Raw genomic sequence first — 15,214 nt, forward strand, 5'->3', positions numbered from 1 at the left:
CCCTGGGGCGCACTGACAGAGGCGAGGCTGCCGGACACTGGCGCCACCGGGCCCTCTGACCACCACCAGTATGCGCCCAGTCACACACACCGCTTCAGCTCATGTGTCTTGGAATGACAAAATATTATTCTTCGTCAGCCTTTTGCTTGTGAGTCATATTGTTTTGACGTCTTATAACGATTATGTTTGAGTTTCTGTTTTCTGTAGCTCCGCCTGAAGCTGTGTTTTTAGTCTGTCAGCAGGATTATGTAAAAACAAACAATCTGACATTTTTCAAACATATATGCACATAGTTACATACAGTTGATTTTATTTAGAAAGGCCTACCTACCTACCTTTATCAATACACCATAATATAGTAATTGTAACATCCATTTTCTTGTATTGATGGGTGTTGTCTTCGTCATGGATCCCCAGACCTCCCTCCCCAGCCTATTTTCAGGGAGGTACTCGGGAATGTACAAGCCAGTCGGGCGTAATCTCTCACGTGTGTTCCAGGTATGTACTGAGCCCTTCTCCCAATTGAACATCCCAGAAACACCTCACCTAGGAGGAATCTTTAGTTCGTCACATGCATGAACCAGTATCAGTATCAGTTGTGGTTGGATGCCTTTCCCAATGACGGAGCTCATTACTATTCACAGAATGTGTTGAGAACAACCTGAAATGTTTTCAGTTTTATTAGAAATAGCGTACTTCCTGACTGAAAAGTTTCATCTTCCCAAAAAATAGAGAGTCTGTCCTTTGCTTCCTGGAATTCATGTCATCTGTGGATGACACTTTAACCAGTATACAGTAGCGTTAAAAAATGTTGGGTCCATCCGATTCACAGATGTCCTAAGAGGACAGAAACAAGAAGACGGATGAAATGCAAAATGAAACAAGGAAATTCTTGAATTATCTCATTTCAGGAAGAGCCCAAGGGGAGATACTTATCTAGTTTCAAACTTATTTTGCTATCCTGACTGTAAATGTTTAACCAACCACGAGGATGGATACAAAAGCAGACACTATGCATAAGATTTCAAAGTCTTTAACTAATTAATTGAAGAAAAGAAAGGCAGGCAAAAATGAGACACTAGGAGAGTTTCACAGGGGCCGGTATGGGCTCAAAATGTGGTCATAAATATTTTGTACTTGTAAAAAAGATTTGTGTGTGCGTAAAAAAGATTTGTGTGTGGACTTAGAAAAAAAACCCCTGCAAGTTACAAGTACGGATTTTGACCCTATTTTTCTTCCCTTCATCTGATTGGTCAATGTCATGTCAATCACAAATGTAACAATCCAATCAGAGAACAGATGGGTTTGGCTGTCGAGGGGCGCTTTTTTTGAACTGCAGGTCTTTGAAGGGAATAAATGCCCTTTTACATGCCAACCCAGCGTTTTCCTTCATCACCACGAAGGAAAACAGTCTGTGGTCGTCCGAGTTTGGTGATTTTTATGTCACAGGTCTACGTTTTAATACAGGGACTTCCACAGCCTTTTCAACAGCGCTGCGGACCGCGGGGTGGGGGCGGGCAGTGTTTTGGAAATGACAGTCTTCATTACAAAGCTTTCTTCGTTATGAATTAGCATACATGTTTTTATTGAACATTTGAAGAACCAGCAAAAAAAACAAACTCTTGTAGAGGACATAAAGTCAGAGATAGAAAAGACAAGGAGCAGGTGCATCTAGTACAGGTAGAGCTGCTGCAAAAACCCACAGAGCCCAGCAGCCAGCAACAAATTCTGGATCCTTTGCTTTTAGTTAGCAGTTAGCATTAGCAGCACATCCTGCGTCCGATGTGAAAGGACTTTTATGCTGCGCACTGTGACTCACAGCAATGGTCCTGGGTCAGCCCTGACTTTGTGTTAAACTAATCCTAAAGTAATAATGGTATTTCTAACCACTGATATACCACAACTTTTTCCTTTCAACAGCTACTGAAAGTTAGGGGACCTAGCTGCTATCGGATATTTATATAGCAATCCTCCAGCTTCAAACTGTATCACCCTTCAAGGACCTGCAGTTCAAAAAAGCGCCCCTCCGACAGCCAAACCCATCTGTTCTCTGATTGGAGTCCACACACAAATCTTTTTTACACATACAAATCTTTTTTACAAGTACAAAATATTTATGACCACATTTTGAGCCCATAGGCCGGTTCTTCTGTAACGGGAGAGAGAAGAGTTAGCCTTGGCACTGCTTTTATAGAGAGGTGTGTGATCGGAGATGGAGGGTTTGGCTTACTTGGTCTACAGGTGAGTGAAGCAGCTGAGCGGAGGGAATGCTCTGTAGGAGTTGGTGAGCAGACAGTCGGTGGAAGGAGTGGAGGGCAGGCAGGGGAGTTCTGTTCTCTTCTTAGAAAGAGTTGTTTGAAAATTCCAAGTGATTGAACAGGAGTGCATGGAAGTGGAGCTAGTGGCAAAGAAGGTCCAGGCAGGTACGCTACCAGTCAAAAGTTTGGACACACCTTTTCATTGGGTTTTCTTGACTTCTGGCACTCCATCATTACACGTCCTGGAGGTGTGTTTGGAGTCATTGTCCTGTTGAAAAACAAATGAATGCAAAGTGGATGGCATGTCGCTGCAGGATGCTGTGGTAGCCATGGTTCAGTGTGCCTTCAGTTTTGAATAAATCCCCAACAGTGTCACCAGCAAAGCAGCCCCACACCATCAGACCTCCTCCTCTATGCTTCACGGTGGGAATCATGTATGTAGAGACCATCTGTTCAGTTTTTGTCTTTTTCAGACAAATCTCTTCTGCTTGTTGCTTTTCCTTAGTCGTAGTTTCTTTGCAGCTATTTGAGCTTTTCAGCTCCTCTAAACAGCTGATGTAGAGAAGTGTCTGCTACTGGAACTCTTTGTGGGCTCTGACCTGAGGTGTGATTTCTGAGGCTAATTACTTGGATGAATTTATCCTCAGCAGCAGAGGTCTTCAAATCTTCATTTGCTGGGGCGGTCCTCATGGGAGCGAGTTTTGTTGCTTGATGGTTTTTGTGACTGCACTTGGGGAGACATACAAAGTTTTAGCAATTTTCTGGACGGACTGACCATCAGTTTTTAAAGTAATAATGGTCAGAGGATTGACGTGGGGTTGTTTCATGTTGTCAGTGAGGAGCAGAGACACAGAAGGCAGCAGTGAGCCACCAGGGGAGTGTCTGTGTCCCAGGCTGAATGAACAGTGTATTTGTGTGTGGCAAATAAAAGGGCCGCTGCCCAAATCGACCATTACGGAGCGACTGGTCCTCAAATCAAGTCTCCAAATTTCAACAATTTAGATTTTATAAACAGATTTGTATGTTCTCTATATTTAACATTATGAACCCTTCGCACCACTTTCTTCTAAGTATAAAAGTTTTATATAAGTCGCAGCACAACTGGAAAATTAGTGAGAAATCTAAAATACGCATTGCCTTATAATCCAGTATATCTCTGACATTACCCAAAATATAAATATTTTTAACCATCTTTTTTCTAACATGTTCAATATGAGATTTCCATGTTAATTTATCCTCCAATACTACGCCCAAAAAAACGGAGTTCAGTAACTCTCACATCCACTCACATCCTGGGCCATCTGACCTCAGGAATTCGCATGATAAGGTGGGGCCAGGTTTCACAATGAGCTCACCCGAAACTCTGGCTGATTGTGACCCACGCCCAGTTTCACACCTTGGCTCAGGCTATAGGGCTTCGGAGTTGACGTCACGCCGCAATGCATTGTGGGAGCGCAGCTCCATTTTCGGGGTCTACGATCCAAACAAATACACTGTATTGGAACGGCGACTACGACAAGAAACACGCTTAAAAGCAGCTCGAAAGAAAACGGACGGTATAGAGATCGATTGCGTCCAGAGGCGAAGCAGCGGTATTTGAAAAAAATTGAGTGCATCGCAAATCTGGACCCATACGACATACGGCAGTGGAGTAAAGACCCAGACGACTTACCGCCACTGTCCTACCCCGATATCTTCACCTATCTTGTTTGTGGAGTAAGTGCTTACACTGCGAACCAGTTTCGTAATTACAAGTCACTGGAGGCGCATATCCAATTTACAAATGGCTGGGTGCAAGATTTGGCTATTTTCAAGCCGCCAAAATCTGAGTACGTCGTCATTCATACTAAGGTACGTCAGCTGGAGTGCATCGAGTGACATAGCCATTTTCCACCCCCCACCATAATTAATGTTAAATCTTTATCATTGAACTGTTAAAATATCGTTATCATATTATGTGCCCATAATTGTATAGTAGATGCAAATTAACACATTGATAATCGGGCAAATTATAAACGCCAATCAGTGTCATAGGCAGGCTTCCCTACATTTGTGCGAAACAATTAGCGAATCGTTACATAGCACATATGTCTGCAAAGTCACTCCATTCGATGTTTGATCGCAATTTCTATAACTTCCGAGACCATCAACGGTAATATTATTCAGCTATAAAGTGTGATAAGAACATATTTAGAACTTACCGGAATGAAAATGTCGTGAGCACACCAGCTGATATCTGGAGACGTAACAGAACTTGATATCAGCTCGTCTCACGGCTGCTATCCAGGCTAGACGCCTTCGTTTGGTAACATCCGATACATGAGCTCCTTCATGTTGCTTCCAGGTTGGGAAAGCATAAAAAGACAATCCAACCTTATTCCCGTGCCGGTCGTAAGATCGAACATTGCAGCCGAGCACACAGCAAGTACGAACCATGGCTATGCTATCGCTCCTAGCTTAGACCCCCAAAATGGTGAATCGGGCCAAAATCCTTTCCACGCCCACCCCCGTGACATCACGCTCCGAAGCCCTATTAGAGGATCATCAGGGGGTCCTTTTGTCCCTCTGTGGGGGGACTCCCACTAGGTTTATATCTGGGACTCTCCACCATTTGACCTTAGAACTGAAGAAGCTTCTCGGATGAGAGGTGAAACGTCTTCAAGCAACTTAAAGAAGTCCAGATGCTTTTCTTTGCAAGCTCCTTTGACTACGATGACCTGGATGACTGAGAACCTTCACAGGCATACTTAACCAGTTCAAAGTGATTCCTCTCACCCCATAATTCAGCTTAGAAATCAAAATAAAATGTTGCAGCGTATCAAAAGCTTTTTTTTGAGTCAACAAATACCCCTATTGTATATTTATTTTTGTCTGTTGCAAATGAAATGTTGTCAATATTAGTCATCAATGTTAATGCCGTTGATCTGTTTTTCCAAAAGATCACTGATATGGCATTAGTCATACTCCCAGCATTATACAATCTAAATTTCACATTATTTCCATCAGTTGATGCATCTTGCATTTTATTGTCAATGTTATCATCAATGAAGTGTAGTGGTTAGAGGTTGCTGGTTTGATTCCATTGTTGATGTTTTGTATATTATGTTGTGAACATAAGAACGATCTTGAAATTACTTCCAGCAAGTTTTACGTACGGTTGTCCTGGGACAACATGTTTGGTACTGAAAGCTTCTGGATTGCTTTTCAACTCCATGTTAAGCAGCAGAACCACCAGTTATTGAACCAGAACAATTTTTGAAGTAGATTCATTCTCACACCAGTTTGGCGTATAAAGTACGGAGTGTCAGACCTGTCTAATGCCATAACCCAGAAAATCGGGCCGCTGAAGCCAAATGACAAGTTGTGTGTTAGATCAACTGTGTAAACACATCTGGTCTGTTCTGTGTTCACCAGCATGCCATCTGTGTCTATGAGCTGTGGGTTAATCTTGGAGGCTGTAGCCAATCAGGCTGGTACAGGCTGAGAGTACAGAGCCAATATTTCATCTGCAAAACTAAGTAAATGTGGGTTCAGAAAGGAAACGATATGAAACTTTGCAATACTGGATTTCTCCTAAATCCAATACCTACCTACCTCACAAGAGCTAATTAAGATATAAAAACAACCACAAAAACACGGAGACCTTGTATAATTTCTGGTTACTGGCATTTTGACTATAAACTTTATAGGAACCAACAACTCAGGCCGTGAGCAAATATTGATATTAAAAAAAATTCAGAGTCATGTTCAGATTAGAAGCTTAAAACGTGTCATTTCTAGACAGCTGGTGATTCAGAGGTTTAGCATTACTGGTGTCACAATCTAGCTCTGAGGAAAGTCACATTCACCAGCTGTAAATCTGTCACGCATAATAACTGCAATATTGGGATCAGTGTGCAGCTCTGTGTCATGTGTCTTATGACCTTGTTAAAATTGTCAGTTTGAGGAAGCATGAAAAGGTGTTTGAAAATTTTTTTTATTGCTTGATATTGAGATTCCTGTTAATTCTGCAAAGTACTGACATTGAGTCAACAAAATGGCAACAAGTAAACCAAACTGTCAGCAGGGCAGGTGCTGACATGTGTTTCTGCTCTCCCATGAACAATGGTGTGCTGGCTTTGAAGCGTAGTTATGTGGTCAGTATTTTAACTTGTTTTAGGGATTTCATTTTGTCTCACATAATCTTCAATCTTGGTAAAATGATATCATGCAGAACCAACACAATCTAGCTTTAGTTTCAAATTACTGAAACATAAATTTAGAGAAAACAACTAAATGGGTTCTAAATGTTTAGACGTTTTTAAAGTGTACTTCTCTGCTAAAGAGGGTTTTTACTGCACCTTGGATATTCAACAATGAGTTTCATAGTTTTCCATGTTGCTTACACCAAAGCGGCCACAGAAATAGTCCAAGGACATTCTTGCTGTTTGATATGAGAAAGGTTTATGGACATGTGTAATATTTAATATACGTTCTGGCTGGTAAAATTTCACAACATTAATATATACAGAGGCAGAGATACAGCGTGGTGGGATTTTTTTTTTTTTTTAGCTATGTGAAACTTCAGCAAGCCCCAACAAAAAGGCGGATCCATCCAGTTTCTTAACCGGAAAAACAGGAAAAGGGATGAAATCTAAACTAAATAAAGTACAGGCTCAAAGGTTGCACAAACTGAAATGTTAGTCCTGAATAAAAATAATGAGAAGCAAGGCAGTGTGCAGAGGTTATGTTTATATTATATTTCAGATCCTAGAAATAACTACGTCTCATGTTTCCCTGTGTGGCAAACACGATGAGGACCCAAACGCAGGACTCGGAACACGGAAAAGTAGACTGAAAACGGCGGCTTTATTTGCTGGAAAAATTCTACACCGGATACAAGCAAATGAAACCGGAACGTAGAAACAGTGCTGTCAGCGTTGATCTCGTTATAATGGATGGCGTCAACGCGTTAATGAGCTAACCGCACTAACACATTGACACCGTCCAGCCCCACGCATGGGGTGATCCACGGTTAATGGAGATTTGCTGTGTTTGCTGTCATGTTAACGAGATTAACGCTGACAGCACTACTAGAAACATGAAAACTAGTGAACTAAACTGGGATTGAGAACTAGGAAAATACTACGAGTATGGAGGAAACACACACAGCACTGAGGAGGTTTGATGGTTAACAACGTGACGCCAAACAGGGCAAGACTGAGGACTAAAATACACAGGCATGAAACAGGTGCAAACACAGCTGGGACTAATGTCCACATAGCACAGAAGACTATGAAAGTAAAACGGGAAACAAAGACGTCATTCTTCTTTACTGTTAGTCAGTAAATCACTTGAAAAAGTCACACTGCAATTGCACAACTTGTGTGGTGAAATGTTTTCAATTACTGTGGAAAATATTAGAAAAAAATGAATGCATGATGGTATCGGCTGCTGAATCACAGCCTTTGTTTCTGCAGAGCGCCGAGGATGAATCGAAGTGGGTCGAAGACATGCTGAAGCTCCACACAGCCCGAGTACGAGATGTGGAGATCCTTACGGGCCTGGACCTCTACAGATCCACAAACCTCACATACACCAACACCCTAATTCTCAAAACCTACCTGGAGACCTTTGAGAGGGATGAGTAGGAGCCAGAGACAGAGATGATCATATAGGATGTAACCCTTTGTAAAATGTCTGCATTTTTATTGCATGCTCTTTGGAAAGACAACATAATGCTGTTCCACTGCTGAAGAACCGCCCAAGAAGTGCTTGGAAAGGGAACACATATTTGAAAATTACAAGAATGGTTTGTTATGACAGGAATATTCAACTCTAGCTATGAAATCTGTTTAGGAATAAGATATCACAGGAAGATGCAGGGCAGGTACAGTACGCATTCTAAAGCACACATCAAGAACCACACCAGTGTTTTATGTCTGTGCCTAAAAGAGATTTCTCCTTCACATTTCTACTGCCATATGCACTGCATGCTATGAGATTTAATATGTAAAGTTACATGTGTTTAGTCATTTAGAAAAATCCATTCTTGGTGGTCTTCGATCATGGAAGATAATCATTGTGAACTGACACAGTGAGAAGTTTTCATTGCAAACTGTAAGAAAATAGATTAAAAAAAAAAAGATCAAAGTGGTTAAAAAATGACGTGAAAAATGAGAACATATCAACCAGGCTTTAATTTCTTCAATCTTGTAGTTTGACCTGTTCACAGCAGCCAGTATAACAGGTGGAATCACAAACTTTTAAAATCAACATACCCCCAAATTAGTCACTGAGTCTGTAAACTCATCAAAAGGTTGATCAAGATTAAGACACTTCTATAGGTCCAGAACTCTTGGCCTTCAGCTGAAGGCACGTCTGCACTGGCTTAACTTTACTTCCTGTTTCATACTGCCTGTGCCACTAACTATAACACTATGATTATGGGCAGAGTTTTCCCAAATGGAAAAAAAGTGAACACATATTTTTTCTTATCTTTTAATTTCTGAAAATGTAGCACTTCTTTTTTACAAAACCCAACTTTCTCCCTTTGTCCCTAAACCACTTGATGGTGATCCAGCAGATGCTAAGAGTTTAAAGGCTAAAATGTGCAAATTTGCTGGTGTTTAGTTTCTTGATTCCATGATGATTTAACCAACAGTTGTGTGACAGGTAATCCAACAGGCCTAACCGACCATAGTCCTGCACCTACAGTGAAAAACTGTCGTTGTGATTTCATAAGCACCTGCTTGTTATCTCTTTAGCTAACTCTGTCAAAAGGTGGGAATTTTTCTACAATTTATCATATTTATAATAACTTTGCCACTCGTCCATCCTGCTAGCCATCGCTTCTCGGATTCTGTTCAGTGTCCTGGGCAGCTGAAGCTGAAACCAAGCAATCATTGGGTGAAAGGTGGGGTACACCCTATATAGGTTTCCAATCCTCCACAGCTCTTACATCTGAGACATGCATTCACATTCACACCTTTGGGAGGAAACCGGAGTACCTGCAGGGAGCTCATGCCAGCACAAGGACAGCATGCCAATTCCAGTCTTTTCTTGCTTTTCCCGTTCTAACAATGTACTCACAATCACAACAAAGGAGTGTGGTTTGGAACATGTCCAGTTTAATTAAAAGTTTAAAGAACTTAATGTCACCACCTCTTTTAGAAAATTTAAAGAGAAATGAATGCATTCATCTCAGTCCAAATGATTACTATTTTGCAAACTGAATGCAGACATTAGGTGTGCAAAGAGGCTGCTGTAAAACCACGTGTCTCTGCAATACAGTGTAATATAGCCGAGATACTGAAAACACAAATTAAAATGAATATCGTTTGACCTTCACTTTGATTTTGAACCAACTGAGTTACAACATGATAGCTTAAAATGAGACCTAACCTCGAAACCATGGAAGTGTCCTTTAGTTCTGTTTAAACGGTGGAGAGGCGACACTGATGTCATCTGTCTGACGTTATCTCTTTATCCAAATTCAACTTTGCTTCCACGCCTTTATTCCTACACCGATAAGCCAGAACCTGCATTTTTTTCACGTTTGACATTTTGTAACATTAGCCCAGTGTTACCATACCTAACTACTCGTGACTGCGTAGCCATAGTCATGGTAATAAGTAAAAGGATCAATAAAAAGTCAGTTAATAGACCTGTCAAGATGTGTATGAAGCCATGTTTATTCTTGTAGCCTTTCAAATAAAATCTGTAGAGTAGTGGAAACGTTCACTGAGTTGTTTTTTATTGTGTTGTTCTCTGCAACCACTGGACTGGCAGATGATGATAATAATAATAATAATAATAATGGATTGGATTTATATAGCGCTTTTCAATTCCACTATTCATTCACTCTCACATTCACACACTGGTGGAGGCAGCTACAGTTGTAGCCACAGCTGCCCTGGGGCAGACTGACAGAAGCCAGGCTGCCATAACGCGCCATCGGCCCCTCTGGCCATCACCAGTTCAGGTTTTCATGATGACTCCTGGAAACCTGAGAAGTTTTGTTCTTAAGAAAGCATCAAGGTTTCTGTGATGGCTCAACTTCAACTTTATTTTGCAAACAGATTTCCTTGTAATTTATTGCTCATGCTTCATGTTAGCCAATCAGTGTGCCCTCATGGATTATGTTTTACATGCACCTTTGTCCCCTAAATGATTAGAGCTGGGTCACATTACCTATGAAGAGCCCAGGCGTTCTTTCACCTGGGTGACTCAGCTGGAGGTGATCGGGCCCCAGCTTGTGTCCAAGCAGTGCACTACACCACGGTTCCCTTTTCTTGATCCACAGCCATCTGGAAGCTTTCCACTCCTGCAACCCTCTGATGCCAACAACTGTAAGTGTGTGGTACGGAGACCGACCCAGGAACCTCCTGTAGCCCATCTCAAGGGTTCATAGCAGATCCTCCACCCGTCAGAATTCTACAAGCTGCTGATATTTTGCCACCTTTAGCTCATGGGTGTCCTCAAAATGGTCCTCCGAGGGGGGTTGTGAGTTCAAAGGTCAACAAGCCTGTAAAGCCTGTACAGGTCTTCAGCTAGTTCAGAGGTTTAAATCAGTATCTGGTAAATCTGGGGTTTGGCCTGTTGATTCCCTGTAGAGATCGCATCAGCTACTGTGTTCAAGACCTCGGTGGTGCCATATATTTCTCCCCTCTACCAGGGCTTTAGGGGAGCAACTCAAAATATGTGCTCACTCCAAAGCCTGCCACATCTGTTCAGTCTTCACAGCAACACCTGCAGAGGAAACTCCAGTGTCTGCTGAGGCTCCAAGAAGTAGCACCTCCCTGGTTCTGATGACCTTGAACTCCTCCGTTAGGCTGGTGAAGGGAATAACTTGTAGCTCCATTAACAGTAGAATCAGTTTGAGGTTCTCAGGGTTGGTGTATAAAGTGTGTACCTCTTACAACAGAGACAAGGGTTTACATCCAGCTTCCCATCTGCAGATACACCACAGGCACTTTGATTAGAGTCAGGAATGAGTGTCTCTCACGGTGAGTCTGCAGTAGCTTCAGTCATATTAATATGATTGTGTTTACTTTACATTTCTTACATTTTATTGCATGACTGGATATTTGTTTTTAATATAATAGCTGGTGTGAGTGTTTGGCTCATGGTTGGCACATAACTGGCACACAGCTTCTTTCTCTCTTTGCTTAAGTGGCTCAGTGGTATGCTTTTCTTAGCAGAATGACAGTCTTGTTTTCTGCTAGAAGGAGTTTTTCACAGGTTACATAAGCTGCATAATCATGCAGCTTATGTAACATCATTTAGATCACACTAGGTGTGTTTATGCATCTGCAGTAACCCCAGCCGGCTGGCTCCCTTCTCACTCGTGAACAACACCCCGAGATACTTAAACTCCTCCACTTGGGGCAGGGTCGCGTCCCTGACCTGGAGTGGGCACTCCCGGTCGCCTTCAGGTCAGGGAACGGGTCCTGACTGTCATCTGTGCTTATGCGCCGAGCGGCAGTTCAGGGTTCCCAGCCTTCTTGCAGTCCCTGAGTGGGGCACTGGAGGGCGCTCCTCCTGGGGACTCTGTCGTCCTACTGGGAGACTTCAATGCTCACGTGACGTGGGCAACGACAGTGAGACGCTACATCCAGATGAACAGAATAAACTTTGGGGGATACACACGATAATGTTTCATCTCCTTAATGCACGTGTAGTGTCTCTTCATTTTTCCCAACTAGCATTCCTGGAAATTACGCATTGTTCTATGTTAGGACACAGGTCAGCTGTTTTCTACTACCATACATTTGTAGGGTGGGCATGGGCAGTGTGAGGACCCAGGAGCGGACACAGACGTGGAGACAGCAACTTGAAACAAAAAGCGAGCCTTTATTTTGGCTGGATTAAAGGTGGCAAACAAAGCAGAAAGCTATGAATAGGTGACTATGATGAGTCTGTGCTGGAAAATGAAATAACTATAAAACGTATACATGAATGAGCAACATGAACATGACCAGCACGCCTGAAACCAGACACAACATGAACCCAAACACTGGGTTGCATGACCCAGACCATGACAATATTCAAGTGGTAACACGAGTCAGTCCCAGTTAAATATGAAATATGAGCTAATATGCTACTTAAAGCGAAAACGATAGCAAATCTCACAAAAGTGAGTAAGTTGAAGCTGGACTCCCTTAGGGTGGCGTCGGGAGGATGTTATCCAAGATAAGAAGAATGCAGGATAACACCTCCTACCCACTCCATGACCTGCTTGCCAGTCACAGGAGAACGTTTAGTGAGAAACTGAGATTTCTCATGATGCACGACGGAACAGGACATGACGGCTGCCCCGTACTCCTCCATCGAAAGCACAGAACACACTGAAATAGTTACAACAGCCTGGCTTCTGCTCAATATACAGCCTCCACAGGCTGATGACCTGTTACAGTTAGAGTCAAATGTGAGTCATACATATTTAATCTGTAGTATTCTTGATATTTATGATTGATATTAGACCTATTTGTAATATGTTGGAAATCTCACCTTCTTCTATGGGTGGGACCATTTTGATACTTCAGTCTGTTTATTTCTAGCTACAGATAAGGTTATTCTACTGATCTTCATCTTTCTCTACACTGTAAACCAGAGAGATGACGCACATAAAACCCCCTCTGGACATCAGCCGAGTCCTTTTATCACACTGCATCATAGTTTCATGAGTGATTTATAATCAGGGGCACTTATGTAGAAATGCTTCTCAGTTAGGTTGACTCCTTTTCTGTAACATCCCGGCTCTCCTTGGACAGAGTTATATGTCATTTACAGGTTTTTGTTTTTTTCAAAGACTGCTCTAATGGCACGATCTGATATCGTCGCGTTGGTGTTGATCCTGGAACAACAGATCATAATGCATGTCAGAAGTTGGCACCAACACTTTTGTTTCACACTGAAAATGAAACATAAAAAATCTAAATGAAATTCCTGCCCCGAGAACTATAATGACCTGAAACGTTTGGCACCACAAAAGAAGAATATTGTTAAAGCAAGACTGTGTGAAAGAATTTCCTTTTCCTTTGATTAGAGATCATTTCAATGGTAATGCGTCTCATTATATTTGACCTTTCTGCAGAAGCCTCGTGTGTTCTTTTGTCACTAGTTGAACTGGTTTTAGATTTCAATGAAAGAGCTTTGGTTTTATTTTAAAGGCCTTAAAAGGCAAAGGTTATGCACTGTTAGAAATGGGAAGAAATCCTATCTGACAATGTTTGGATTGGAAATGTTTACTTTGTGAAAATTACTTCAGTTTCAAGGTTTGCGTGCGCTCAGGTACGTGCTTTGATAAAACTGTCGGCGAAATGTGAGTCAGCATTTCACATCATTACAAACGTCTTTAAAAGTCCATTAACAGCTGTAGTTGTAAAAGTAGTAATTAATTTTAATTCAATAAACCAATAAATTGTTTCAAGCTGTTATCAATCATTGATAACAAGAGAAATCAAAAGGCCTGACACTGAAAGTTTGCATCTCGATTCTGATCTTTACTCCGTGGCTTTATCTTTGTACCTCGCAGGCACTCCAATAAGTTTTAAAATGTGAGCAAAGGAGCAGCAGCTGTGGCTCCACAAAGGAAAAACGCATGAGGTTATCTTTTCATTCTGACAATCATTTGCTTGCCCAGTTCTTGTACTTGGTCCAGAGGTCACTGCAAAGATATCTTTCTTTTATCCGCATAAAGTAACGTGCGTCTCTTTGTGTCCGTCTGCCGGACGTCTCTCTGTCTCCGTGCAGTAAGAGACATATTCGAGTAGCCATGGATTGGATAAGCGAAGCAAAGAGAAACAAGAAGAAGATCATAGTGAGTACAGATTTTTGTTTTAATTAAGTGGTAACTGGAGAATTTAACGAGACACATTGAAGGCCTTTGTGTCATTTTTACTCAAAATGTAAATGAAAGTTTATGATAATGAATTCTTACCAATGGCTGGAATGACACCAGCGAGCAGGCCTCCGATCAGCCTGATTTTAAACGTGTGCTCTGCTCTATGTCAACATTTGAACATTTCCAAAGCTTGCATTAAACAGGCATCTACCCAAAAACCTGTCACAACTTCATACGTGACTAACTGAACAATAACAAGCAGTTGTTCCTATCACACATGTTTGTTGAGAAGATTACAACAATTTCCAGACATTTGCGCACATGTATCGTCTGGGAAAGCGTTGAATGGGCGATTATGAGATCCAGCTGTTCACCTGATGATAAACACCCCTGTGTAAAGTCAGCGTGAAATAATGAATACAAGTCTGATTGACGGTAATTATTCCAACAATCAGTCCAGAAGCCATAGTCTGTAAAACTACACGTCTCCTCAATTTAATGTTATAAACTGGTTGCTCTGAGGCACTGACTAAATGCAGCTGATAAGAGCACCTATAAAATAAACTGCTACTTTTCCGTCATAAAGAAGAAACTGCAGTGGCATCTTGTAAGTAGAAGGTAATAAAAAAACACCACAGTGAGCTGCAGCTGTATAAGTTTCTGTTGCACTCTCGTTTCTGTCATTAAGCCCTTTGCTGCTTATTTTACAACTCGTTTGGCAACAACAAACTGGAGAACGTGCTTCCACTCACCGATAGAGCCTGACCGTTCTGTGCTTTTGGTTGTGTTTGACTTCATAAGAAAGGATTTGTTGCTAGGTTCGCTTCATGTTTGCGTTTGTGTCGCACAGATTGGTGTCTTGGCTGTGTCGATTGTGACTCTAATCCTTGGCCTTGGACTTGGTCTCGGACTGGATTTGCAGAGATGTCAAAACCAAGGTACATTGACAAACAGCCACACACACAAACACGCAAACGTGTCTCTGCAGGCTCAGAAACTTCAAACACTTATATACAACAAATACTTTCTTAATAAATTGCATTATTTTCCCATATGGCTTCATCGTCATGACTCAGGTGTGCGTATGCTGATGATTTAGGTTCATTTAGAACTGTCAGAGTGAGTCAGG

The 15,214-nt window shown here is 41.7% G+C and overlaps 2 protein-coding genes across 2 annotated transcripts in view; both read left to right on the forward strand.

Annotated features, from left to right (window-relative positions):
- The window catches only part of LOC102309588 (ectonucleotide pyrophosphatase/phosphodiesterase family member 2), a 33,611-nt gene extending 23,631 nt beyond the window's left edge, over nt 1–9,980 (forward strand). Inside the window, exon 25 of the mRNA XM_005944787.3 lies at nt 7,718–9,980. Within this exon, the coding sequence (XP_005944849.1) occupies nt 7,718–7,888 (171 nt within the window). The 3' untranslated portion in view covers nt 7,889–9,980. The remainder of the gene's footprint in view (nt 1–7,717) is intronic.
- Nucleotides 9,981–13,775: 3,795 nt separating this feature from the next.
- Nucleotides 13,776–15,214, forward strand: part of LOC102309903 (venom phosphodiesterase 1) — a 45,685-nt gene continuing 44,246 nt past the window's right edge. The window contains exons 1-2 of the mRNA XM_005944788.2: nt 13,776–14,061; nt 14,936–15,023. Of these exons, the coding sequence (XP_005944850.1) occupies nt 14,017–14,061; nt 14,936–15,023 (133 nt within the window). The 5' untranslated portion in view covers nt 13,776–14,016. The remainder of the gene's footprint in view (nt 14,062–14,935; nt 15,024–15,214) is intronic.

The sequence above is a fragment of the Haplochromis burtoni genome, unplaced genomic scaffold (genome assembly GCF_018398535.1).
Source record: "Haplochromis burtoni strain Fernald_Lab_line unplaced genomic scaffold, NCSU_Asbu1 Contig_402, whole genome shotgun sequence".
Lineage (NCBI taxonomy): Eukaryota > Metazoa > Chordata > Actinopteri > Cichliformes > Cichlidae > Haplochromis > Haplochromis burtoni.